Source organism: Cuculus canorus, chromosome 16 (genome assembly GCF_017976375.1).
Source record: "Cuculus canorus isolate bCucCan1 chromosome 16, bCucCan1.pri, whole genome shotgun sequence".
In the NCBI taxonomy this organism is placed as follows: Eukaryota; Metazoa; Chordata; class Aves; order Cuculiformes; family Cuculidae; genus Cuculus; species Cuculus canorus.
In genome coordinates, this window is record NC_071416.1 from 8417126 (window position 1) to 8440121 (window position 22996).

At 63.3% G+C, this 22996-nt stretch overlaps 3 protein-coding genes across 4 annotated transcripts; 2 read left to right on the forward strand and 1 right to left on the reverse strand.

The window, feature by feature from the left end:
• Positions 1-11: 11 nt before the first annotated feature.
• LOC104060869 (interferon regulatory factor 4) lies at positions 12-7578 on the forward strand. 2 transcript variants are annotated; one of them, XM_054081362.1, is made up of 9 exons: positions 12-2415; positions 3843-4098; positions 5097-5286; positions 5444-5517; positions 5776-5872; positions 6197-6298; positions 6381-6776; positions 6930-7048; positions 7162-7578. In XM_054081362.1, the coding sequence occupies exons 1-9, from the start codon at positions 2252-2254 to the stop codon at positions 7300-7302; spliced, it is 1539 nt and encodes a 512-aa protein (XP_053937337.1). In that variant the 5' UTR covers positions 12-2251; the 3' UTR covers positions 7303-7578. The 2 variants fall into 2 exon arrangements, with proteins under 2 accessions (XP_053937337.1, XP_053937339.1); XM_054081364.1 differs by having other exon boundaries at positions 2318-4098; positions 5474-5517; positions 7162-7568.
• Positions 7579-7979: 401 nt separating this feature from the next.
• On the forward strand, positions 7980-9758 carry FOXS1 (forkhead box S1). Its single transcript, XM_054081361.1, has one exon. It carries the CDS (start codon positions 8032-8034, stop codon positions 9724-9726), a length of 1695 nt encoding a protein of 564 aa, XP_053937336.1. The 5' UTR covers positions 7980-8031; the 3' UTR covers positions 9727-9758.
• Positions 9759-12600: 2842 nt separating this feature from the next.
• MYLK2 (myosin light chain kinase 2) lies at positions 12601-21572 on the reverse strand. The gene is made up of 12 exons (XM_054081491.1): positions 21459-21572; positions 18716-20352; positions 18297-18586; positions 17456-17561; positions 17122-17215; positions 16874-16983; positions 16453-16594; positions 16126-16196; positions 15773-15901; positions 15241-15393; positions 14741-14873; positions 12601-14580 (listed from the first exon to the last, which is right to left on the reverse strand). Exons 2-12 carry the CDS (start codon positions 20293-20295, stop codon positions 14500-14502), a joined length of 2889 nt encoding a protein of 962 aa, XP_053937466.1. The 5' UTR covers positions 20296-20352; positions 21459-21572; the 3' UTR covers positions 12601-14499.
• Between the last annotated feature and the right edge of the window lie 1424 nt (positions 21573-22996).

Sequence of the window (22996 nt, forward strand, 5' to 3'; positions counted from 1 at the left end):
GCAGGCTGATGCCACCAGCACACCTGGAGAGGGAGCCACCTTAAAGAAGGTTACAGGAGAGGTCAGAAACCCAGATGCCACAGCAGAGCTCCCTGTAGGGATAGGGTCTGCTCCAGGAGGGGCCAGGCAGCAGCTGGTGGACACTCACATGGAGCCCTCTCCACTGCAGCTTCTTCACTCACCAGAACTGGAGCCTGCCAGGAGCACTAGGAGTCTGTTGGCTTTGGCTGTGGGGAAGCACGGAGAGCTTTCTCCCAGCCAAGGAGCACAAGATCCACCTCTTCCCCAGTCCTGTCCTATTTACACCTTCCCCTGGGGCAGAGTCCCAGGTGAAGAAGATGCTGGGGAAGCCTAGCTGGGTCATCAGCATCACATGTGCTGGGAGCCAAATCGCATTCCTGAGGTCCCCCTCATCCCTGCCACCCCTTTCCCACTGGGGAGGATGTCCCTCAGGAGCCAGACAGGGACAGGTTTCCAACTCTGTGTTTGATGAGGTGCCAGACATGAGATCCCAGACACTGCCCTGGCTGCTTCCAGGAGACATCAGCATGGGCCAGACCATGCCCATTAGTAATTAATAATCACTCATTTAACCCTGCGTGGCTGCTGAAGGCGAGCAGCTGGCTAGGCGTCCCGGGGGCCCCTCGGCACACGCTGTGCAGGCGTTCAGGCAGCTTGGGGCCCTGTGCCAAGGGTGCTGCAAGGGGTGCTCGGAGCGGCAGAGGAGGCAGCAGGGGAGGCATTGCACCTGCCACCCAGACTGGTGTGCCTCACCGTGCTCCACTTTTTGGTGCCCTGAGCCTCTGCTTTTCTTACGAGTGGGTAATTTTGGAGCCTGCTGCAGCAGCTGCTGCCCCTGGGAGCCCAGAGGGTCCTGCGTAAGCAGATCCTTGGCAGGATCTGCTCCTGTTTCACCTCCACAGAGCTGCAGGGTTTTGTGGTTCCTCCCCACTGCCAGCACCTGCCTGCCAGGCTGGGTGCTGCTTTGGGGGGGACCCAGCAGATTGAGAGCCCAATTCCCGCCTCACTGGATGGATACTGAGTCAGAGGAACAGCTGAGGGTGCATCATCCTCCACTGCTCCTGCACCCTCTGCCGTGGGGTCACCCTCTCCTCCCAGGTCCCTGGCCAGGGCTCTCCGGCACCCTTTGCCGCTGTAGTACCATGCTCTGGGGATGGATGTGTTTCTCATGTGTGGCTGCACCATCCCATCACGCCCACGCTGGGACACACTAGGCAGAGGTGTTTACACTCAGGTTTTTCCTCTTCACTCTGTACATCCATGGTGAGGCTAAACGCTGAGCAATGGCACCTCCAGCCCAGATCTGCCAAGCAGCAAAATGTATTTGTTTTGGCAGATCCAGTTTGCACCACTGGAAAACCCCAGGCGAGGGCAGGGTTAGTAGTGAGTTAATGTTTGACTCCTTTTGAAGCTCATTTCAGCATGAAAAGTTTAAGGGTTAAGCAGCTTCACCTTCCCTGCACAGGGAGCAGCACAGTGGGGGAAACCAGGTCCCGAGCATCTTCGCTGATGCTGGGGTAATTGGATCCCACAGGTCCTGTGCGTCACTGAGCGGCTGTCGCCCAACTTGAGATCCTAGCTGATAAAGGCTTATCCTAACAGATTGGGGCTGGCTAATGAGCTGGTGGCTATGATTATCTCCCGGCCTTGGGATCTGTGCAAACTGCTAGAGAGGCTGCGCAGTGACCCCTTGCCATTGCCCCAACTCCCAAGGCAACAGGGCATATCCTCATAAGTCGGTCCTGGGCCCTTTTCCCAGAACACGGCCCCCAGTTTGCCTGGACAAGGGGTGAGGAGGGGGCCAGGGTGCTGCCCCCGCAGAGGCGCAGCTGGCTGGAAATCCCCTGCTTGCTGGAGCGATGCAGAGAGCAGAGTGGCTTCCCGTGCCGCCCTGAGTGGCTATGGTAGGGTGGCTGCAGGCTGTTAGGGTTAGGGTGAGCACAGCCCTATGCCAGCTGGACCACGAGCTCCTACCTGTCACCCCTCTCCCTAAACCAGGTCTCCCCCAGCTCCCGGTGCTCGGAGCCGCAGAGCTGGCATCACCGCTCCTTCTCATGCCAGGCAGGGAGAGACTCTGCATCAGCCTTGGCTCCGTACCCAAAGCAGGCGCAGGTGTGGAGGGCTCTGCCCAGGCATAAAGAGGCTGAGGACAGGCTCAGTAAGGAGAGCAAATCCCTGCCAGCACGGCCAGACTGGACAACCCCATGCAGCTCCTTGAGCCCTCTGTGCCATGCGGCTGCACCCCATCCCCATGCCATGTGGCCAGACCCTCACCCCATTTCCTGCAGGAAAGCCCGGCGCTGGGTGCTTTGCAGCTGCTGATTCATTTCAAGGCTTCGCAGCCCCGAGTAGCCCGCTGGCTCCTGCAAGCCTCCTCTCTCCTCCACACAAGAGGTAACTTCTTCTGACTCAGAGCTGGAATGGAAACCCAGCAGGGTGTGAAAGGGGACCCGGCAGTCTGGGGACCGGGAGGGAGAGATGGGTTTCCCCATGCAGTGACACGCGGCTCTGCAGCTGACGTCAATGCCATGCCAAGGCAGCCCACTAAACCCAGAGGGCAAAGCCCAAGTGTCCCCTGTGCTGCTGCTGGGGTGGCAGGAGACACACTGCCAGCCCTGCTGCAGACAGCCCTTTGCAAGGGCAGCCTGGTGGTGCTTGGTACCAGCTTTGTACTAGCTCCACCCTTGCCCTCCATGAGGTGGAATCCCTCTTTTTCTCTCCAAAAATGATGGCTGAGCCAGGTTCCTCGACAAACAGAGGCACAGATCTTCCTGGCAGCAGCAACATTGAGGGAGGATGCTCAGGAGCCAGCTAGGAGAGAAGAGGTTGTCTGAGACCTCTCTCAGCACTGATGCCCATCTCACCCCCACATGCACCAACATGGGCACCCAACTCCCCACAGCGCAGGCATGGGCAGGCATTTCCCGAGGTGTGGGGAGGCTGTTGGCTAGAAGTGCCATGACCACAGGTCCTCCATTTCCTCTGTGGGGACAGCCTCTGCCAGGAACTCCATGGCCGGTGGGGAGCCAGCGTGGATGTGAGATGAGTCAGGCTTCCTCGTCGGCCCCTGGCAGACTTTGGGCACAGCTCATCTCGGCCTTTCCCACCCACTTCCCATTTGACTCAGCACCCAGAGCCCCGCGAGGCAGATGCGAGCGCTGGAGTGGAGGAGAGATTCGAGAGATGGGGCAACATCACTGCTCACATCCGCCTGGAAACCCCGTGCCTGTTCCCAAGTTCCACAGATCCACAGCATGAGGGGAGGACACAGCACCTGAGGCATGGAGGTGTAACAGTTCCCAAAGCAGGAGGCCGGGAAAGTGGGGTCCCTCATCCCCTCCAGGGAGTGTGCAGGAGTCCGGAGATTCTGAAGGGAGGCACCCAGGGTGGTGCAGGAGAGAGCCCTGTGCTTTCCAGTGCTCTATGCCCTCTCCTGTGGGTCTCCCTGTCCCCTCTCTCATGGTCTTTCACCATTCCCATGGGTGTGAGATGCCCCATCCCCTCTCTGGTGGGGTGGTCTGTCTCTTCTCCTGTGGGATGCTCTGTCCACTCTCCTATGGGATGCACTGTTCCCTCTCCCAAGGGATGTTCCGCGTCCCCTCTTCTGTAGATAGCCTGTCCTGCAGGTTCCCTGTCCGCTCTCCTGCGTGATGCCACATGTCCCTTCTCCCGTGGGTTCCCTGTCCCCTCTCCTATGGGATGTCCCGTGTCCCCTCTCCATGGGATGTCCTGCATCCCCTGTCCCATGAGATGTCCTGTATCCCCTCTCTGCGGGATACAGACTCCTCTCCCACGGGATGTCCCATGTCCCCTTTCCACAGGATGCCCCGTGTCCCCGCCCGCGGCCTCGGCAGAGAAAGGGAAAGCGAAAGCGTTCGAGGCGGTTTCCCTTTCGTGGCCGCGATGGCGGGGCCGGGAGCGCCCATGCGGCTGAAGGAGTGGCTGGTCGCGCAGATCGACAGCGGCCGGTACCCGGGGCTGCGCTGGGAGAACCGGCACCGCACGCTCTTCCGCATCCCCTGGAAGCACGCAGCCAAACAGGACTACCGGCAGCACCAGGACGCCGCGCTCTTCAAGGTACCGGCACACCCGGCACCCCCGGGATCCGCCTGTCCAGCTCCCTGTGCACCTCCGGGATCCGCCTGCCCAGCTCCCTGTGCACCCCCGGGATCCGCCTGCCCAGCTCCCTATGCACCCCCAGGATCCCCCTGCCCAACTGCCTATGTACCCCCGGGATCTTCCTGCCCAGCTCCCTATGCACTTCCAGGATCCCCCTGCCCAGCTGCCTATGCACCCCCGGGATCCTCCTGCCCAGTTCCGTGTGCATCTCCGGGATCCCCCTGCCCAGTTCCGTGTGCACCTCCGGGATCCCCATCCAGATCCATGTGCACCCCTGGGACCCCCACCCAGCTCTGTATGCACCCCAGGGGCTTCCCATTGCCCAGCTCCATGTGCACCCTCGGGTTCCCCACCCAGCTCCATGCACCCCTGGGACCCTCACTCAGCTCTTTGTGCATCCCCCAGCACCCCCCTGCCCAGCTCTGTGTGTACTCTGGGGATCCCCCTGCCCAGCTCCGTGTGCACCCCTGGGACCCCCACCCAGCTCTGCGTACACCTCCAGGGTCTCCCTGCCTAGCTCCGTCTGCCCCCAGGGACCCCCCACCCAGCTCCATACACACTTCTGGGATCCCCCTGACCAGCTCCATGTGCATCCCCAGTACCTCTCACCCACCATTGTGTGCACCCCTGGGGCTGCCTGTTGCCTGGCTCCATGTGCACTGCCGGGGCTCCCCATTGCCCAGCTCCATTCACACTCCCAGGACCCCCCACCCTGCTCCATGCAGGGATCCTCCTGCCCAGCTCCATGCGCACTGCCGGGATCACCCCCCTCTGCCTCTGTGTGCACCCCTTGCCTGGCTCCATGTGCACACTCCCAGGGCTCCCCATCATCCAGCTCCATGTACACTCCTGGGACCCCCTGCTGCCCCTCCCCCAGCTGGGTGGGCTCGTGCCTCAGTGAGCCCCCCCGAGCAGAGGAGCAGCCCCCGCAGCGCTGAGCACCCTCTGCCCGGCAGGCCTGGGCTGTCTACAAGGGGAAGTACCACGAGGGGACGGACAAGGCTGACCCCTCCACCTGGAAGACTCGTCTCCGCTGTGCCCTCAACAAGAGCACCGACTTCCAGGAGGTGCCCGAGAGGAGCCAGCTGGACATCTCTGAGCCCTACAAAGTGTACCAGATTGTGTCCGACAGCGCCCGGGATGCAGGTACATCCCTGCCGTTCCTCCTCCTGTGCCAGACTTGGGCCTGATGCCTCTGCCATGCCTATACGAGTCCCGTGTCCTGCAGACACCACCCTTCCTCCCCAGTCTTCCTCTCTGGGCATCCCGGTGCCATCCCGGGGTTGTTTGTGGCATTGCGCAGGGCTCAGCAGGTTTTCCTTGCTCTCTGCAGAGAAGGATGGTGACACGCGGTCGCCAGCCAGCGAGCATCAGCAGGTGAGCCAGCCGTGCACCACAGAAGGTGCCTGTGGGCTGGAGAAGGTGGGACCCCGACCTCCTCATCCGCCCCCCCACTGCACTGCCTGTGTCTGTCCCACCACACAGCTCCCCTGGGCATCGCTGTGTATCCATGCATGCAGCTGCCAGGCTCGGGCAGGGGATCTGCCAGAATGCAGGGTTGGTGGTGGGGCAGGAGCAGGCTCAGGGTCCCCGTGCTGCCACCCCAGCCCTCACCACAGCCGCTCTCCTCCCCAGGGCAGCGAAACAGGGAGTCCGGAGGAGGAGAGGCAGAAGGTGGAGATGAGCCATGTATCTCCACTGCGCCTGCTTTCTGCCCACCCGGCCGAGCAAGGTGAGGGTCCGTGGCTGCAGGACGGGGCTGGGAGCAGGGAGTTCCCGCTGCCCAGCAGGAGTGACCCTGCTCTGCACAGCCCCACGCCCCATCCTTTGTGCAGGCAATGCCCGTGCGGGTGGAGACCTGGACTGGGGCTCCCTCCCTGCCCCAGAGCAAAGCCACTTGCTCATGCGCCTATGGGCTTTAAACGAGGCTCACTAATGAGGCGCAGCGGTGAGAAGGACCCTGCTGCCCTCCTGGCCCGTGACTTGGCGCCCGGACAACACCTGAGAGCCCTCAGGGGCAGGTGCCCACATCCCTTTGCCACCTCCTCTGGCCCAGGTTACCATGTGAGGGGAGTTTTCTATGGCTGGAACCCGACCCACGGCCACCTTCTCCCCGGACCCCATTCCTACCTCCCCGTGGAGGATGTCAACCACTCAGGTAGGAGCCGTGCTGGCTAGGCAGTGCCCTGGGTGGCCCCCAGAGCTGGACTGCTTGCGAGCTGACCCTCCCCTCACCCCAGACTGCTGGCTCCACATCCGCCTCTACTATTGCGACGTACTGGTGAAGGAGGTGACCACGCGCACGGCCGAGGGCTGCCGCATCACCTCCCGCGCTGTGCCAGCTGACAGCGAGCACCTCTACGGCCCCTCCTGCATGGAGCAGATTGAGTTTCCTTCCCTGCGGGCGCTCAGTGGCAGCAGCCGCGTGGCTGGCATGACCGATGTGCTGGAGCGGCTCCTGCCCCACCTGGAGCGTGGCGTGCTGCTGTGGGTAGCGCCTGAGGGTGTCTTCATGAAGCGCCAGTGCCTCGGCAGGGTGTACTGGAACGGGCCACTGGCCCCGCACAGGGACTGGCCCAACAAGCTGGAGAGGGAGAAGACCTACAAGCTGCTGGACACGCAGCAGTTCCTGCACCGTAAGTGCCCGCCTGCCATCCTGGAGCAGGGGCTCCGCCAGCCTCTGCCCTGGGAGACCTCAATCCTCTCGGTAACGGGTCAGGTCTTGCCCCGATGTGGCTGCTCAGGGCTGCGGGGACCCCGTGTCCCCTGATGGCGCTGGTGTCTTGCAGAGCTGCGGGGGTACCTGAGCCACGGGCAGCCTGCACCACAGTACCAGATCCACCTCTGCTTTGGGGAGGAGTTCCCCACCAGTGCCGGGCACCACTTCCAGAAGCTCATCATGGCCCACGTGAGTACACACTGGGGCTGATGTTCACAGTGTCACCGAGCCAGGCGCCAGGGCCATCGTGGTCAGCGGCCATGGACCCGCGCCCGTCCTCCATCGTCTCCGTGTACCCGCAGGTGGAGCCGGTGTTTGCGCGGGAGCTCTTCCATCATGCCCAGCGCATGGGACCAATGCTGCTCCGTGATTCCCCGCAGCCCTGTGCCCCCGGTGCCTCAAGCCACATTATCCGTGTCCTCAAACAGCTCTGCCAGCCCTGAGCCTGAGTGCGGGAGAGGAGAGCCCAGTTGTGACAAAGCCTCAGAGCAGGATGCTCTGGCGCAGTCCCTGAGCCGGTGTGCACAGGGTGCTCAATGCCGCAGGGCGCGGGCAGGCGCTGGCTGGGATGGGTGGCCAGCTGCCACCATGCACACGTCGCTGTGTTTATTCCCTGGGAGTCATCCGGGCAGGATTTGCTGTGTGCTTGTTTGGTGGGCCGGGGCAGAGCCAGCACCATCCTGGTGCCTTGTGCTGCCAGGCCTCCCCGGTTGTGAACCTGACCAATAAAGGTTGTGTTTTGGTACCGCTGACTCCAGTGGGGGGGGCAGGCACAGGCGCAAGGCGGGCATGGGCAGCTGGGGGAGTTGAGCCCAGGCAGAGACTCACACTGTAGGCAAAGCTAGCTCAGCCCCAGCCACGAGGGACAGCATGAGCTGACCCTCCCCACCCCTGTGCTGGCTCAGGTCCCATCCTGCCCCTGGTCCCCAGCCCCTTGACAGAGGGTGCACGCAGCAGCGAGGTGCCTGTTAGCTGTTCTGCTGACCTGGCAGTGAGGGAGCCTGTCCCAAAGGCACTCACTGCTCGTGCCTCAGTTTCCCCTGGTGAGTGCTGTGCTGCACCCTGGAGCTAAAGCCCTGGTTGGGCAGAGTGCTGGGACCTGACACCGTGCACCTGACCTGGCACAAGCCCGGGCTGGGCAAGGGGCCTGAGGCACTGGGGTGGGCACGGGGATGGGGGAGCTGAGGGCTGGCAGCTCAGCCCCTGCTATCCGCAGGGCAGGGCAGGATGAGACCCAGGTCGTGGGAACCTCCCGTGGGAAGAGGGGAGCTAAGGGCTGTGCCTGGGGCTTGGCCATGCCCGGAGCCGCTGGCTGCTGGCCGCAGGCGTTGGCGGCGTGTCTGTCCGTCTGTTCGCCTGTCTGTCCGTCCACAGGGACCAGCGCTGGACGCTGGAGCCCCGCTCCGCCCTGGGCGGCCCTGCAGAGGAGGGGCTCACCGCCCCCTCGCCGGCGGGTTTTAACAGGCCGTGCTGGGGTTGCACAGCAGAGCGGGAACGGCAGCGAAGCGGGACGGCTGCGGCTGGACAGTAGGATGCAGACAGACATCCCCGTCGGCGACACAGTGCTGCGCAGCCCACTGGCCCCTGAGCTGACCAATGGCCCCTTCACTGGCCCCGAGGCCACCAAGCCACCCTACAGCTACATCGCCCTTATCACCATGGCCATCCAGAGCGCACCCGAGAAGCGCATCACCCTGAGTGGCATCTACCGCTACATCATGGGCCGCTTCACCTTCTACCGTGAGAACAAGCAGGGCTGGCAGAACAGCATCCGCCACAACCTCTCTCTTAACGAATGCTTCGTCAAGGTGCCCCGTGATGGCAAGAAGCCGGGCAAGGGCAACTACTGGACCCTGGACCCTGACTGCTACAACATGTTCGAGAATGGCAGCTTCTTGCGGCGCCGCCGACGCTTCACCAGGAAGAGAGTTCTCAGGGATGTGCCAGGCACCAAGGGGGACGAGGGGCGCGGGAAGCCCACCAGGCACCGGGCACGAGGGCTGCCTGCTGCCCTACTGCCTGAGGAGGGGAAGGCAGAGGGGGGCTACGCCTCGCCGGTGGCCACGGGGCGCCTGCCGAGCCCCGCCACACTGCCTGAGGGCACCGGGGTGCCAGGCGAGCCCTGCGCCCAGCGGCAACCGCCCAAAGGCAGGCAGCCCTGCCTGTACCTGCCGGACACAGTGCAGCCCAAGGGGCCGTTCTTCACGCCCCTCGAGAGCCACCCACCCAAGGAGACTGTCTTCGGGGGTCTCCCGGCAGCGCTGCAGCTGCCCCGGCCAGGTCAGTACCCTCTGCCCAGCGAGCGCCCGGCTCCGCACCCTGCTCTGCTGCCCACCTTGCTGCCCACCCAGCCCAGGGAGCCCCCGCAGGGCTCTCCGGTGCCCCCGGGCACCCCCCCGGCACAGCTGGAGGCCGAGGAGTTGCCTGTGCCTGGGCTGGGGCTGGGCCAGCCCTTTGGGCAGGTGCCCCCCACATTCGCTGGCACCCTCCTGGGCACGGGCAAGCCCCCCTCATCCTGCTTCTTGGAGGGAGAGGGGTATGTGCAGCCGCCCCTGCCTGTTTTTGGCTCCTTCAGCCACCCGGGGCCCGAGGCACTGGGCAGCAGCTACCAGTGCCGCGTGCAGGCGCTGAGCTTCTGCGTGAAGGAGCGGCCGTGCGGCACAGCGCTGGAGCATCTCCTGGCCACAGCCCCCCCAGGCCCCGCTGCCCCCCGCCAGCCATCCTTCGGGGCTGTGGGGCCACGGGCCAGCGAGCAGAAAGAGCCATGGGGGCCGGGGGGCGCGATCCCACTGCAGGGGGGCAGTGGCTACTCCCTGGGGCTGCCCCCCTGCCTCTACCGGACACCCGGAATGTTCTTCTTTGAGTGAGGGACTGGCCCGCAAGGACACCCCCGGACCGAATAAAGCACATTCCCCAATGGTGCCTCTGTTGTCTCTGCACCCCGCTGGGGTGGGCAGTGGGCAAGGGCAAGCTGGGGACCCTCTGCCCCAGACTAGGTGCTGGCCACGGGGACACGTGTCCCCAAGGCCACCCAGCAGAGCCCTCATCCTCGATGGCCTCTCCATTGGCAATCCCAGGGTGGCAGGGATGGAACATGGTCCAGGTCAGGGCACCCGGGTCCTGTGCTCCAGGGAGATCCTGGGGACAGGGTTCTGCCCCAACATGGGGCCAGGAGGCTCCAGAGCCCCATTCTGGGGTAGCAGGAGGGTGCCTGGCCATGAGGGGCAGGGGATTGTGCTTGGGCAAGAGCGAGTCCCCGTGGAGCCCCACGGCTGCCTCCCTACATCCAGAACCACTCCAAGTGCCTGGATTTGCTCTGGGTGCACATGTGGCACAAGCGGCACTAGTTTCAGCACACGGGCCATTCGTGCATCCACACAGATGCAGGGAGGAGTGGAGGGCAGTGGCAAGGTGTTGGAAGGCTCTGCTAGAGAGGGGGTAGTGGTTTCCCTCCCCTCCTTTCTGTGTCCCCACTTGGAGTTGTGGTGATGCCCAGCCAGGGCCCCACCAGGTCCATGCAGGCACTCCAAGGCCAGAGCACTCCTGGAGATGAGCTGTGCCACGGCCGCAGCTGCACAGGACCAGCTGGGGAAAGTGGATTACTCTGACCTGATTCACGCCAGGCGGCTGTCGGTGAGGAGGCACCGGCTGTGGCACCGCTGCGGCACCAAGCTGGGCATGAGGGACCATGCGGACACTGGGATGGGCAGGGGTTCCTCCACAGCCCTGGGCTGGGATCTGACTGCCAGCCCCTTCCCACGCACCGTGGGGACACTGGGACCAGCATCTCCGCAGCACGGGAAGGGGGCCAGAGCAATGATGGTGAAGCAGAGCCCCGTGCCCCAGTCCTGCCCACCCTGGCTGGGACAGGGGAGACACCAGGAGCAGCAGCACCCGGACCCCATGGCACAACGAGCACCAGGGCAGGCACTGGGGGAGGACACTCGGCTGGCAGGGGCTCTCCATGCTACTGTGGCCAGTGGGATCCCAGCCTGGCCAGACCTGGGAGTCTCCACAGTGGCCACGCTGGCGTCACTTGGTGACTGGGAATGCCATGGCCACATCAGCGCCATTATTAGTCCCCCGATGGCCACTGCTGGGTCACGGCCACATCCCAGCCCTGGTCAGAGCAGGGGGGACTGCTTTGCTCTTCATCGCTAACGGAGCGTGGACAGCTGATCAGACCCAGGCCTCTCTTTTCTTCCTTTTTTTTTTCCCCTCCCCAGTGGAAAACAATATTTGAGTGCCTAGATCATGCTGGCGTCTCTGGAGCGGACGGCGGCGAGCGCGGCTGACCTCAGCCCCCTCCTTCGCGCGGTCCCCGGGGGCGCGGGAGGAAGCAAGCTCCGCAGCCGTGCCCAAGGGCCGTCTGGTTCCCACGCAGCACGGCTGGGCCCATCGCCCATCCCGGCTCACGCCAGCGCCTGGGAACACACGGCCTTGGCCCCACGTGGTGCCCCAGCCTGGGGTCCCTGTGCTGGGAGTAGCGGGACACGACACGGCACGGCGTGGCATATCCAATTGCCCCCAGGGACGGGGACTCCCATCCTGCAGACCCTGGGACCTCCCGGTGCATCCCATCTCCGTGTCTCCAGGTTCAAGCTCGCTGCTCTCTCTGCACTGCCTCCTCCCCGCCTCGCTGCTGGCTCGTGGTGGGTGGCCTGGTCCCCAGCCAGCTCACCCTCTCCCAGTATGGGCTGTGTTGAGGCCGGGGACTGGGCTGCACTGGGCACGGGGCAAACCTGCCGCTGGTGCTGGTGATGCTGCCCACTCCCCTTCCCTCTCTGCGGGACCTCTCGCCCATGCAGGCAGCATGGGAGCCATGGGGGTGGGAAAGGATGCCGCTCTGTGCAAACGCTCAGACCTCCAGGGATAGATGCTGCAGACACACACTTTTACACCCGCGTGCCCAGACTGCTCCGTGTGTCCATGGGTGTGATAAGGACCCCTGACACATGGGATGGCACAAGCTGCAGTGGCCAATGCTGGACCAGAACCAGTGCTCTCACTACACCCATCAGCTCCAGCAGGATGTGATCCCTCCTTGGGGCTCCCAAGCCCTGCCTTACCCTGTGGCCAAGAGCATCGCCAGAATCATAGCTGCTCCCATGGATGCCATCCCGATGGCCCCAGCGGAGGCGCGATGGGGACTCCCGTGGGGTCCTGTGGTGGAGAGGAGGGTGCTGGGGACGGCAAACTGGGCTGTGGGCTGGGGGCACTGTGGGGTGCCCGTGTGCCCCTGTGGTGGAGCTGCACAGATGCAGAGCTGTGTCCAGGACCTGATGCCCCAGAGCAGGTCGGAGGTCCAGGAACATCCAGGGGTGCTGGCTCGGCTGGCAGCAGAGCGAGCCACCCCGTGCCAGAGCCCTGCAGCCCCCGCAGCCTGCCGGGGCGATGTGTGGCTCCTGGGGCCAGGCAGGAAGGAGACGTCACCACCGACGAGTGTAACTCAAACCAGATGGGGCCGCGTTGGCTTCCAGGCCCACAGGGTGGTCACCGACAGGAACCGGTCAAAGGCTGCTGGCAGGAAGCAGCTGGGAGGAACGCCCGCGGCGGGACCCGGCGTCCAGTCTGGGCAACCTGAACCGCTTTGGGGGCAGCTGCACCCCCATGGGGCAGAGGGGCAGTGGCTCCCACCAGCCCTTGCCTGGGCATCCCACCTTGTTTTGGGCAGATGCTGAAACCTGGACAACACCTCTGCCTGCCCATCCATCCATCCATCCATCCATCCATCCCTTTACCCCAGCATCCTGGAGTGACTCAAAGATGTTCACAGGGGGCACAGACTGGATCCACCTCCCTGGCATCATGAGCTGCATGGCCCTGTCTGGGACGCACCAGGCAGTCCCTGTCCCCAGCACAGTCAGGACCTCTCTCCACCCCAGGGACAAGATGCCACTGCGTGTCCCCTTCTGGCTCATCTGCAGCTCTGGGGCTGCAGCTGCTGGGCACTCTCTGGGCAGGGGCAGTGGCCCAGGGAGGGGGCTGGGAGCAGCCCCTCAAGCCCTGGGGGCGCAGGGCAGGCAGGGGCTGTGGGCAGACCTGTACATTTATTTACAAGAAGGCAAGAGCCAGGCAGAGCCCCACAAGCCAAATCCCCTGCCCAGTGCGGACAAGCCCAAACCCCCTTCACCTGTTGGGAGGCTGGTGCCTCTGTCCATCCCTCCGTGGGGCATTTCCAGAAGGCGCAGAGGGCACAGGCAGCCCCCGAGCAAACACACAGCCCTGGCTGGGGGGCTCAGCCACAGCAAAAGCCTAATCTGGAGGGCAGGGAGAGCCGAGGACCCCTCATCTCCAGCCTCCCCCCCCAGCCCCTCTCACAGCAAGCAAGGCTGGAAGCTGTAAAGCCCGAGGGATGCCCCATCCTCCAGCAGCACTGGGGAGCCCCGAAGGGTGCAGGCAGAGGAGAAGGGGGCCGGGGTGAGGCAGAGGAGCAGGAGCAGCGAGGGAGCTGGCGGCTGCAGCCACCGACCATCAGTTCCTGTGTGTTGGTGGTCGGGGCTGGAGCGATGCTCACGGAAGCAGGGGAGCGCGGTCCAGCTGCTCTGCATTAGGATGCCTCACTCATCTTGATCTGGCGGGGATGGAAGAAGCAGAGGTTGTGTTTTTCCCCTGCTGGCAGAGCTGAAGGGCAGGGAGGGCAGGAGGAACACAAAGCCTCCTTCTTCACTCGCTGGATCCCAGCTGGGGACGCTGCTGGAAGCGTAATCACTGCTTCCTCCCTTCCTGTGCGAGCAGCAGCTCTAGGCCAGCTCCACTCCCACGTGCCCGGCCGGTCAGGGAGGAGGCGCTTCAACCCCAGCCAAGATGCCAAAGCACCAGGGTGAGGGTCCACACCCGCCTTCCATCATCCCTGTGCCAAGCCACAGTGCGGGAAAGGGAGGTCGGGCAGCTCAGCGTCCTGTGACAGCGAAGGCAGGGCAGGGCTGCAGCATTTACAGGCAGAGCGCATCATCTTGGGTCCAAGGTAGCAGCAAGAACACAGGCAGCCCGGCAGCAGGGCTCGCACCAGGCCAGCCTTTCTCCTCCGAGGCCATGGGAAGGAAGCATGAGCAGAACAGAGGTGGTGCGGGTCAGGCATTGTGCAGCCGGGCCAGGATGAGATCGGAAATTGGTGGTCAGGAGCAGCCTCACAGTCCAAAGAAATCCAGATGGGAGTGTTGGATGAATGAGATCTGGGAGGGCTGGAGACCCAGGAGTCCAAAAGGGCAGTGCCGGTGTCCCCAGCAGCAGGTTCCTGGTGCAGCAATGCCATCGAGGGTGAGATGAGCTTGGCAGAGCAGCTCCACAGTGATGGGTGCGGGCGAGGAGCCCGGTGGGGTCCTGGTCCCGAGCAGTCCCGCAGCCAGGGAAGCAGCCCCAGGGGATGTGGCAGAGCAGCGGTGATGGTGTTGAGCAGGGGTGCAACACGCACTGCAGGGTCCAGAGCAGCATCTGGCAGCAACGTGGGTGTGGAAGGAGCTACACATCTCCAGCTCCTGGGCCCTGAGGTGGGGAGCAGGCAGAGGCTGACCCCAGTGAGGTCCTGCTGCCATCCAGAAGCAAAACTGATGAGGAACTCAGGCATGGCCCCATGGCTCTCAAACGGTTCCTCTGTGGCCTTGACTCACGAGTGTTTCAGGCTCCCCCAGGAGCCCCGCTCAGACCCCCAGCGCTGTCAGTGACCCCGAGCTGGTGATCTTCTTGAATCGGTTGGCGGCACACACCCCGATAAAGTTTTTCTGTAAAAGGGGAAGAGGAGAAGTGCTGGTCCAACTGCACAGCATGACAAAGCCATTCTCTGTGCCACAGATGTCAGACGCCTGGCCAGGCAGAGGCTGGCAGCACCCCACCAGCTCCCCCAGACAGCGCTGACCCTCCCCCCCGTGCCGGCCCCCGCACCTTCCAGCGCCGTCGCATGACGTATTTCTTGAGCAGCACCTGGGACTTGAGCCGGCGGTTGCAGCGCTTGGCCTTTTCTGCCAGGTTGTTGAGCCAAGGGTGCTCCAGGCACTGCCCGGCACTCATCCGGGCGCTGGGGGCAAGACGAGCCTCAGTCACTCCTGCTCGAGTCCCTCTCCTCCAACCATTCCTTTCCCTCCAGCCGCCCAAGAGCCCCCAAACCCCAGAAACCCACAGGGGAGGAATGAACCTGAGGGATGTGCCCAGGGAGCAGTGGGGCTGGGCAGGTCCCCAAGTGGTCCAGTGGACCCTGGAGGGACACAGGGCTCTGTTGGGGACAGCCAGCAGCCAGGGCAGAGCCCTCAGGGGCTCATTTGGCACAAGACATCAGGGCACGCTGCAGGTCCCGGTGCAGAGGGCAGTGTGTGGTCCCCAGGAGCTGGCTGTGCAGCACTGGGGATGCCCATCCCAGGGCCCCACGGCCGCTGCCAGCCTCACACCTCTTTTCCTTGATGATGAGGTTCGAGACGAAGTCTTTGGCCTCATCAGAGACGCTCTCGAAGGTCTCCTCATCGAAGTACCAGTTGGCAGCCAAGACGTTGTTCAGTGTCTCGGTGTCGTTGTCACCCAAGAAGGGGGAGAGGCCGCTGAGCCTGGGGGGTGCAGAGGGTGAGGAGCTGGGTGCCATCAGGCTGTGGCACCTCCAAACCCTTTGGAACGGAGCCAATCTAGCTGGGGCTGCCCTGGGGAGCGAGTCAAGCTCGCTGGGCAGCCCCAAGAAGGGAAACAGCGTGTGGCTACTGGGACCGTGCACCTTCCAGCATGCACACATGGGCATGGACCCCCCTGGCCCCACTCACTGCCCCCCAGCCCCACCTGCACACCTCCCCATCTAGTGCCCTCCCTGCCAGCCCTCCGAGCAGCCGGGTAACTGGGGCACACGTATGGTTTGGGGATGGCTCCATGCCCTGGGGAGCTCTGCCCTGGCAACTCGGCACGGTGCTGGCAGCCCCCCAGGCACCCCCAACGTACAGCATGTAAGTGATGACGCCCATGCTCCACATGTCCGTGGAGTAGGAGACCTGCTCGTAGTTGACCACCTCAGGAGAGAGGAATTCAGGGGTGCCAAAGTTCACCTTCAGCTTGTCCTGGGGGTTGTACCTGTAGCCAGAGGGGTGAGTCAGCAGGAGGGAGACAAGCTTCTCCCCAAACCACTGTTCTCCTCCAGCAGGCGCTGCCCTGCCAGCCCTCCTGTGCCAGCCAGGGAGAGATGGGGCCAGAGCCACAGCCCAGAGCAGGTCCTGGGGCTCCCAGCACCCAATGCAGGGCCAAGGGGTGGGAGAGGGACAAGCAGGAGGAATGGAGCTGAGAAGGGAACACGGTACCTTCGAGCCAGCCCAAAGTCGATGATCTTCACCATGTGCCCGGTGGCAGCAACACAGAGGATGTTCTCGGGCTGTGGAGACAGGGAGACCATTGCCCCACTGCTGAGAGGGGACGTTCCCAGCACGTGGGTCTGGCAGCCCCCTGGTCCTGGGGCTGATCCGTGCCCAAGCGATGCCGACTTGCAGGCATCCCTCCCGCTGTTAGCCGATGTTGGGGACACGCTGCCCTCGTGAGCACGCAGGGCTTGGGCCAGCACACAGCGCTTTCTGCTTTAGTGGCTGCAGACACCGGCTGCCCCTCTCCCCCAGCTTCTCCCAGCCCCACACCTTGAGGTCGAGGTGAAGAACACGCATGTGGTGCATGAATCGGATGCCCTCACAGATCTGTCGGACGAACACCATGCAGTCCACCTCCGTCAGGTGGTAATCATCGTCAATGATCCGCTCAAAGAGTTCACCGCCCTCCACACTGCACAGAGATGGATGTAGGGTCACCCGGAGGTCCCTGCTCCAAGCCCCTCTGCTGCAAAAACCCGCTGCCCAGGAGATGCTGTCCCGGCCAGGCAGGGCCTGAGGCTGCTTCTGAGCCAGGGTAAGATGAGGTGACCGAGAGGGTATGGGTGAGGTGAGGGACATCCCTTGGTGGCCAACCCCTTCTGCTTGATGAGGGGCTGGCACATCAGCTCCATCGCTACAGCATCCTCTGCCACGGTGCCCCTCAACCAGGCAGCACCCCCCTGGCACTCACAACTCCATGAAGAGGATGATCTCCCGGGGCGTCTCAATGGCGTCGTAGAGCTGGATGAGGTTGCGGTGGTTCAGCTGGTTCATCACGTCAATCTCCAGCAGCACCATGTCCTGCAGAATGAGCCCCATGGTAGTGCAGGGTGTCAGGGGCCACATCAGGGCACGACACAGCCACCCACCACCTTGGCCGTGCCACTTGCTGGTGGCACCGTGGCCAGGGCAAACCTCCTGCCCCGGCATTGGTCAGACCTTGTCCTTGGCACCCTGCTTCCGGATCACTTTGGCTGCCAACTTGAGCCCTGTCTGCTTCTCCGTGCATGTGTGGACTTCACCAAACTTGCCCCTGGGAAGAGACAGAGGGAGGGGTGCCACCACCATCAGCTGTCCAGGCTGCTGGGCACACCCCACTGCTCTGGGGTGCTGCCCATTGCTCCTCACTGCACCCATCCTTGCCCTAGGCCCCCAGCCATCACGACCGGAGAAGTCCTATCAACCCAGGACCATAGTCCGAGGCTGGACAGCAGCTTGGGGCAGCGCCAGGGGAAAGCCGGGTGTCCCGCACCCTCCCAGGGCCCCTCCTTACCCTCCCAGGATCTCCTTGGAGCTGAGGTTGAACTGGGAGCTGACGTTGCCGGATCGCAGGGTGACGATGCGGTGCGCGAAGGGCGCTGGTGGTGGAGGGACATCGTCTGCCCGGAGAGGGGGGTAGGGGTGAGAAGGGGAACAGCCTGGCCAGGAGACCCCACCGCCGGGCACCCCAGGGTGGGAGTGTGCCCTGGTGCAAGGGGGAGGCAGGCACCCACTGGTGCAGCCCAGCCAGGCCTGTGGGTGCAGGATGCGGCCAGGTACCGAGTGCCTGGCTGCAAATCAGGGGCTCCTGGCTGCCTGCTGCACCGGGGAATGCAGCATCCCCCAACAGGTCACTCGTCACTATCTGCAGCATCGCCCTGCGACACGGCACCCACTCCCACTGTGTAGCCCTCATCCGTCTGCACGACACCCACCCCTCGCAGGCTCCCACCCCTTGCACTGCACCCACTTTGCACAGAACCCATCCCTGCAGGTTCCTCCCATCCTGCTCACCCTCTCCAGGCCACGCTGCTGCTGTCACCATCCTCCACGCCCCCTATTCCTCGCGAGGAACCCCCAGCCCTGCCATCCCCACAGAGAGAGCGGTGCAAGACACGGGACGCACCATCCTCTGTCACTCCCCATGCTCCTCATCCTCCTGGGCAGCCACAGGGATGGTGCCAGGCTGCAGCCAGAGGAGCGTGGGGAGAGGGAGGCACAGCATCTTTAGCCTGTATTTACAGGGACAGAGAAGCTTCAAGGCCACCAGGCAAGAGCAGAGCCGGCAGCACTGTGGGGGACCCCATGCTGAGAGTCCCGGGGTGTGAGAATGATGCAGCCCGTCACAGCCTTACCCAGTATCTCAAAAGGGTCTTCCTTCCCAAAATCGGGGGTGAGATAGGGGCTGGGGGGTGGCTCTGCCTCCGTCAAGGCTGGTTGCCCCCCAGGCTGCTTGGTGGCCCCTGCAGGAGGAGGGGGCTGCCCCACAGCACTGGACACTGTCCTCTCCTGGGGGGTGGCAGGGCTCCCCGCCGAGACAGGGGGCTGCAGGGCAGCGCCAGGCTCTGTCGGACCCTCTCTCGGCTCCACCACTGTGGTCTCCTCTGCTATCATCTCCATTGCCTCCACGCTGGGCTGCTCCTCCCTAGAAGCAGGAGCAGGACATAAGCAGAGCCCAGCCAGCGGCCACCAGAGCCCAGGGCTGCCCAGAGGGACCAAGGGCTCCCCGGGAGCAGCGAGGGGAGGGGACCCCATCCCAGGAGGGCACGGGTACCTTTGGCAGGTAGCTGGGCAGCTCAGGCTCTGCAGCAGAGCCGGGCGCAGGGCCTCAGGCCCCTTTGGCTGCTGCTGCTTGTCTGTCTCATCCACCTTTGCTGCTTTCTCCCCTTCACCCTGAGCCTTCACAGCAGCTGTGGCTGCTGCCTCTGTGGGCTCCTTGCCTCCATCCCCGGCTTCTGCTGCAACGTGCGGGGGTTCCACCTTTGCAGCTTCATTCCCTCCATCCTGAGCCTTGGCAGCAGCTGGGATCTTCTCCTTTGCAGGCTTTGTTTTGCCTCCATTCTCAGCCTTTAATGCAGCCGTGTTTTTTTCCACCTTTGCAGGTTTCTTCCCTCCCTCCTGTACCTTTGCAGTGGTGGGGGCTTTCTCTTTTGCAGGCTCTTCTTTGCTTCCATCTTGAGGCTTCTTTACAGCTGGGGTTTTCTCTGCCTTGGCTGCTGCCTTTTCTCCATCCTGAGCCTTAGCAGCAGCTGGGATCTTCTCTTTTACAGGAGCTGGAGCCTTCTCCTTTGCAGGCTTTTTATCAGCTGCGGTTTTCTCTATCTTGGCTGCTGCCTTCTCTCCATCCTGAGCCTTGGCAGAGGCCTGGACCTTCTCCTTTGCAGGCTCCTCTTTCGCTCCATTTTGAGCCTTAATTGCAGCTGGGGCTTTCTCTGCCTTTGCCGCTTTATTCTCTCCATCATGAGCTGTTAGAGCAGCTGGAGCCTTCTCCTTTGTAGGCTTTTTGTCAGCTGGGGTTTTCTCTGTATTTGCAGCTTTCTTCCCTCTGTCCTGAACCTTAGCAGCAGCCGTGACCTTCTCCTTTGCAGGCTCCTCTTTGCCTCCATTCCGAGCCTGTGGTGCTGTGTCCTCTGTGGGCTTTGCCTTCCCTCCTTCAGACCCGGCTGCAGCTACAGCCTTCTCTGTCGGCTCTGCTTTCCCACCACCCTCAGCCTCTGACCCGCCCGGGGCTTCCTCCTTCCTGGGCTCGTCCTTCCCTCCATCCCGAGCCTCTGCTACAGCCAGGCCCTTCTCCTCAGTGGATGCTGCCTGCCCTCCTTTGGGCTCTCCTCCAGCCGGAGCCTTTTCCTCCTTGGGCTTGTCCTTCTCATCCTGCCCTCCAGCCTGAGCTTTGGCAGCAGCTGGAGCCTTTCCCTCCACAGACGCGGCCTTCCCTCCTTTAGGCTCTCCCATAGCTGCAGACTTCTTCTTCCCAGGCTCATCCTTCCCTCCGTCCTGGGCCTTGGTGGCAGCCGGCACCTTCTCCGTGGATGCTGCCTGCCCTCCATCGCGCTGCACAGCCGAAGTCCCCTTCTCTGCCAGCACTGCCTTCCCTCCATCGCGGGGCTCCAGAGTGGTTGGGGACTTCTCCCCCACCAGCTCTGCCTTCCCTCCTCCAGCCTCTCCTGCAGATTTCTCCTTCCCATTCAGAGCAGCAGCTGGAGCCTTCTCCTGTGCTGGTTCATCCTTCCCTCCATCCTGCGCTGTGGTGGCAGCCGGCACCGTCCCTGCTTGGGGCTGGGCAGCCGGGGGGGCTGCGCTGCCACCACATCCCCCAGCGCCAGGCACACTGCCCTGCCCGCCGCCCTGCTCCATGGGGACTCTCCGGGCAGGAGGTGGCTGCCCTGCAGTGCTCCCGGTTCAGTGAGGCTCCTGCGGAAGAGAAGACGGAATCATAGAATCATGGAATAGTTTGTGTTGGATGGGACCTCAAAGCCCATCCAGTTCCACCCCTGCCATGGGCAGGGACACCTCCCACTGGAGCAGGGTGCTCAAAGCCCCATCCACGTAGCTCATAGCCACAGAAGCTGAGGTTTTCCCAGACCCGATGCCTGGCAGAGGGGCACGGTGGGATGTGGGCAGTGGCTCTGCTCCTGTAGATGAGGGATGGACTGCTGCAGCTGCTGCCCAGCCAGGAGCCATGACTTCACCGCCTGGTGGCTCCTAGGCTGGTGGCACCGTGCTGGGGGTCCTACGTGGCTGCCAGCCCCTGCACCATCCCATTGTGCACTGGTATCCACAGCGCGGTGACAGATCGGTGGCCCAATGCCGGCACCTGTTGCTGCCACGGGGCCTCCGGCACGCATACCGCCAGTGTGGTGTGAGCTGGGTGCGAATTTCAGGCCATGTCCCCCCATGGCGGGGCAGGAGATGACAACCCCAGGCTGGCAGGGTGGGGATCAGAGAGGTGAGCATCCCCGGTACGGCCTCACCACTGCCCACCCCAAACCGCACCCGTGGGTCCAGCCGTGCTGCAGAGCCCTGTCTGCTCAGGGACACGGGGATCCTGGCCCCAGCAGCCGCTGGTACTGCCAGATAGTGACCACAGCTCCTGTTGAGGGGTCTCCTCCAAGGGGACCTGTTGGTGCCCACATACCTGCATATCCTACCAGTGTTAGCTACCATCCTGTTTTCTCTATCCCAGCACCCGATCCCCAAATCCCCCCTTTGCCCCAGGCTCCCTCATCTTCTCCTGCTCCGAAAAAAAACCCTCTGGGCAGCCGGCACAACCGTCCAGAGGCCAGGACAGCCCAGCTCTGAAATAAACCCACCAGTGACCACCCCAGTAACAGAGGGGTCTCTTGCTGGTCTTACTGGAGGAAGAACAGTCCATGACTGAATGATACCATATCCTGCGGGAGCCCATGGGGCTGAGGCGTTCCTCCCAGGGCTGGGGGCTCCACTCTCCCCCAGCTTCCCCCCACGCCGTGCCCCGAGCAGGGGCCAATGAACCCCCCCCTTCCCCCCGGCCGCTTTACCTGTGTGTCAATGCAGAGGGTGGTCAGGAGGACAGCATCTGCACTGTGGCAGCACCCGCTGGGAGCAGCCTCTTCTATCCTGGGTGTAACGGAGCCGGATTAGTGCAGGCAGAGGAGGATCCCTTACAGCAGCGGGAGCCGGCTCGCTTCGCCTTTCCCAGCACCTGTCACTGCTGGAGCCTGTTCAAAGGACACGCCACTCTTCCCTGTCTCCCGCGGGCCGGGGACACGCAGACACGGCACAGGGGACAGAGCCATCTCCTGCCCTGGCACCATGGGGAGGGCTGGCACCAGTCACCACTGCACCCCAAAAACATCCCATGGGGCAGACCTGGCCGAACTGGATGTGGCTCAAGTGGTCTCAAGGTGCCCACAGGTGACACAAGGTGGCCACTGGCCACCGATGGGGATGGTGGGGGCCCCCTGTGCCGTCGAGCTTCAGCCAGCTCTGGCCACCAGCACCTTCAGGAGAGCAGCTTCGAAGAACCTCACAGTCCGTAAGCATGATGTGGGCATCGCTCTGTGTAGTCCCCAAAAGAAAAGCAACAGCAGCTGGGTACCAGGCACCGGCCAGGGGCTGCAGCCACCCCCAGGAAATTGTTAAAAACCTCTAATTTCCTGCAAAATGAAGTGTTTCGGGGATCAGGGAGAGAAATAAAGGAGGTGGGGGGTTCTGCTGGAGGAGTCGGGCTGTGCATGGGCATCACCAGCCCCTGCTGAAGGTGCAATGTGTGCTGCTAGGGTGCTGCACGCCAGGGCTCAGCACCAGGGCTGGACCTGGGCACTGAAAACCCCTGGGGATTGTGCTGGGGCTGCAGGAGCTGAGCCAGGGCAGGGTCCCACAAGCAACAGATTCCCCAGGGTTGCACCGCATCCCTCCCTGCTTCCCCCAACCAGCAGAGCCCCATTTACTTTAAGACATTGAACTCTAAGGTGAGGAAAGCCTCGGTCCCCAAGGGCACACAGGCAGGCGCTGCTCGGGTTGCTGCTGGAGGGAGCATTGCAGGAGGAACCCCCGGTAACCAGACCCAGCACTGCCAGGCAAAGGCACTCCAATAATACCAACTATTAAAAACCCAGCACATCCATTTATCGTGTCAGGGCAGCAGGAATATCAGCACAAGTCGGAGGAGGAGGAAGGGCTCAGCCCCTCACCCACAGCTGGTGCTGCTTTGGGGGGACAGGGGAGACTGCAGCTCAGTGAAAAGAGACAAAGCAGCGAGAGAAGCTCACAGGAAGAGGAAAAAGAGACGGCAAAGGCTGCTGGAGGGCTGCCTGCACCAGCCATCCTTGCTCCCATCACTCCTGGCTACCTCAGACGGGCAGGGGCACTCTGCGCTTCCTGGGACTCTAATGGCAGCCGGGCAGGATGGAGCGGGAAGGGCTGGGCACCAGGGCTTGCTGGGCAAGCAGGATTGGGAAGCCAAAATGACCACAGCATTACCCAGCCTTGGCCGCGGTTGGTTAGGTCCCTTCTCCCAAACTTTCCATTCCGCAGCCACATGGAGCCCCCATCCCGCTGGATGCTGAGCCCAGTT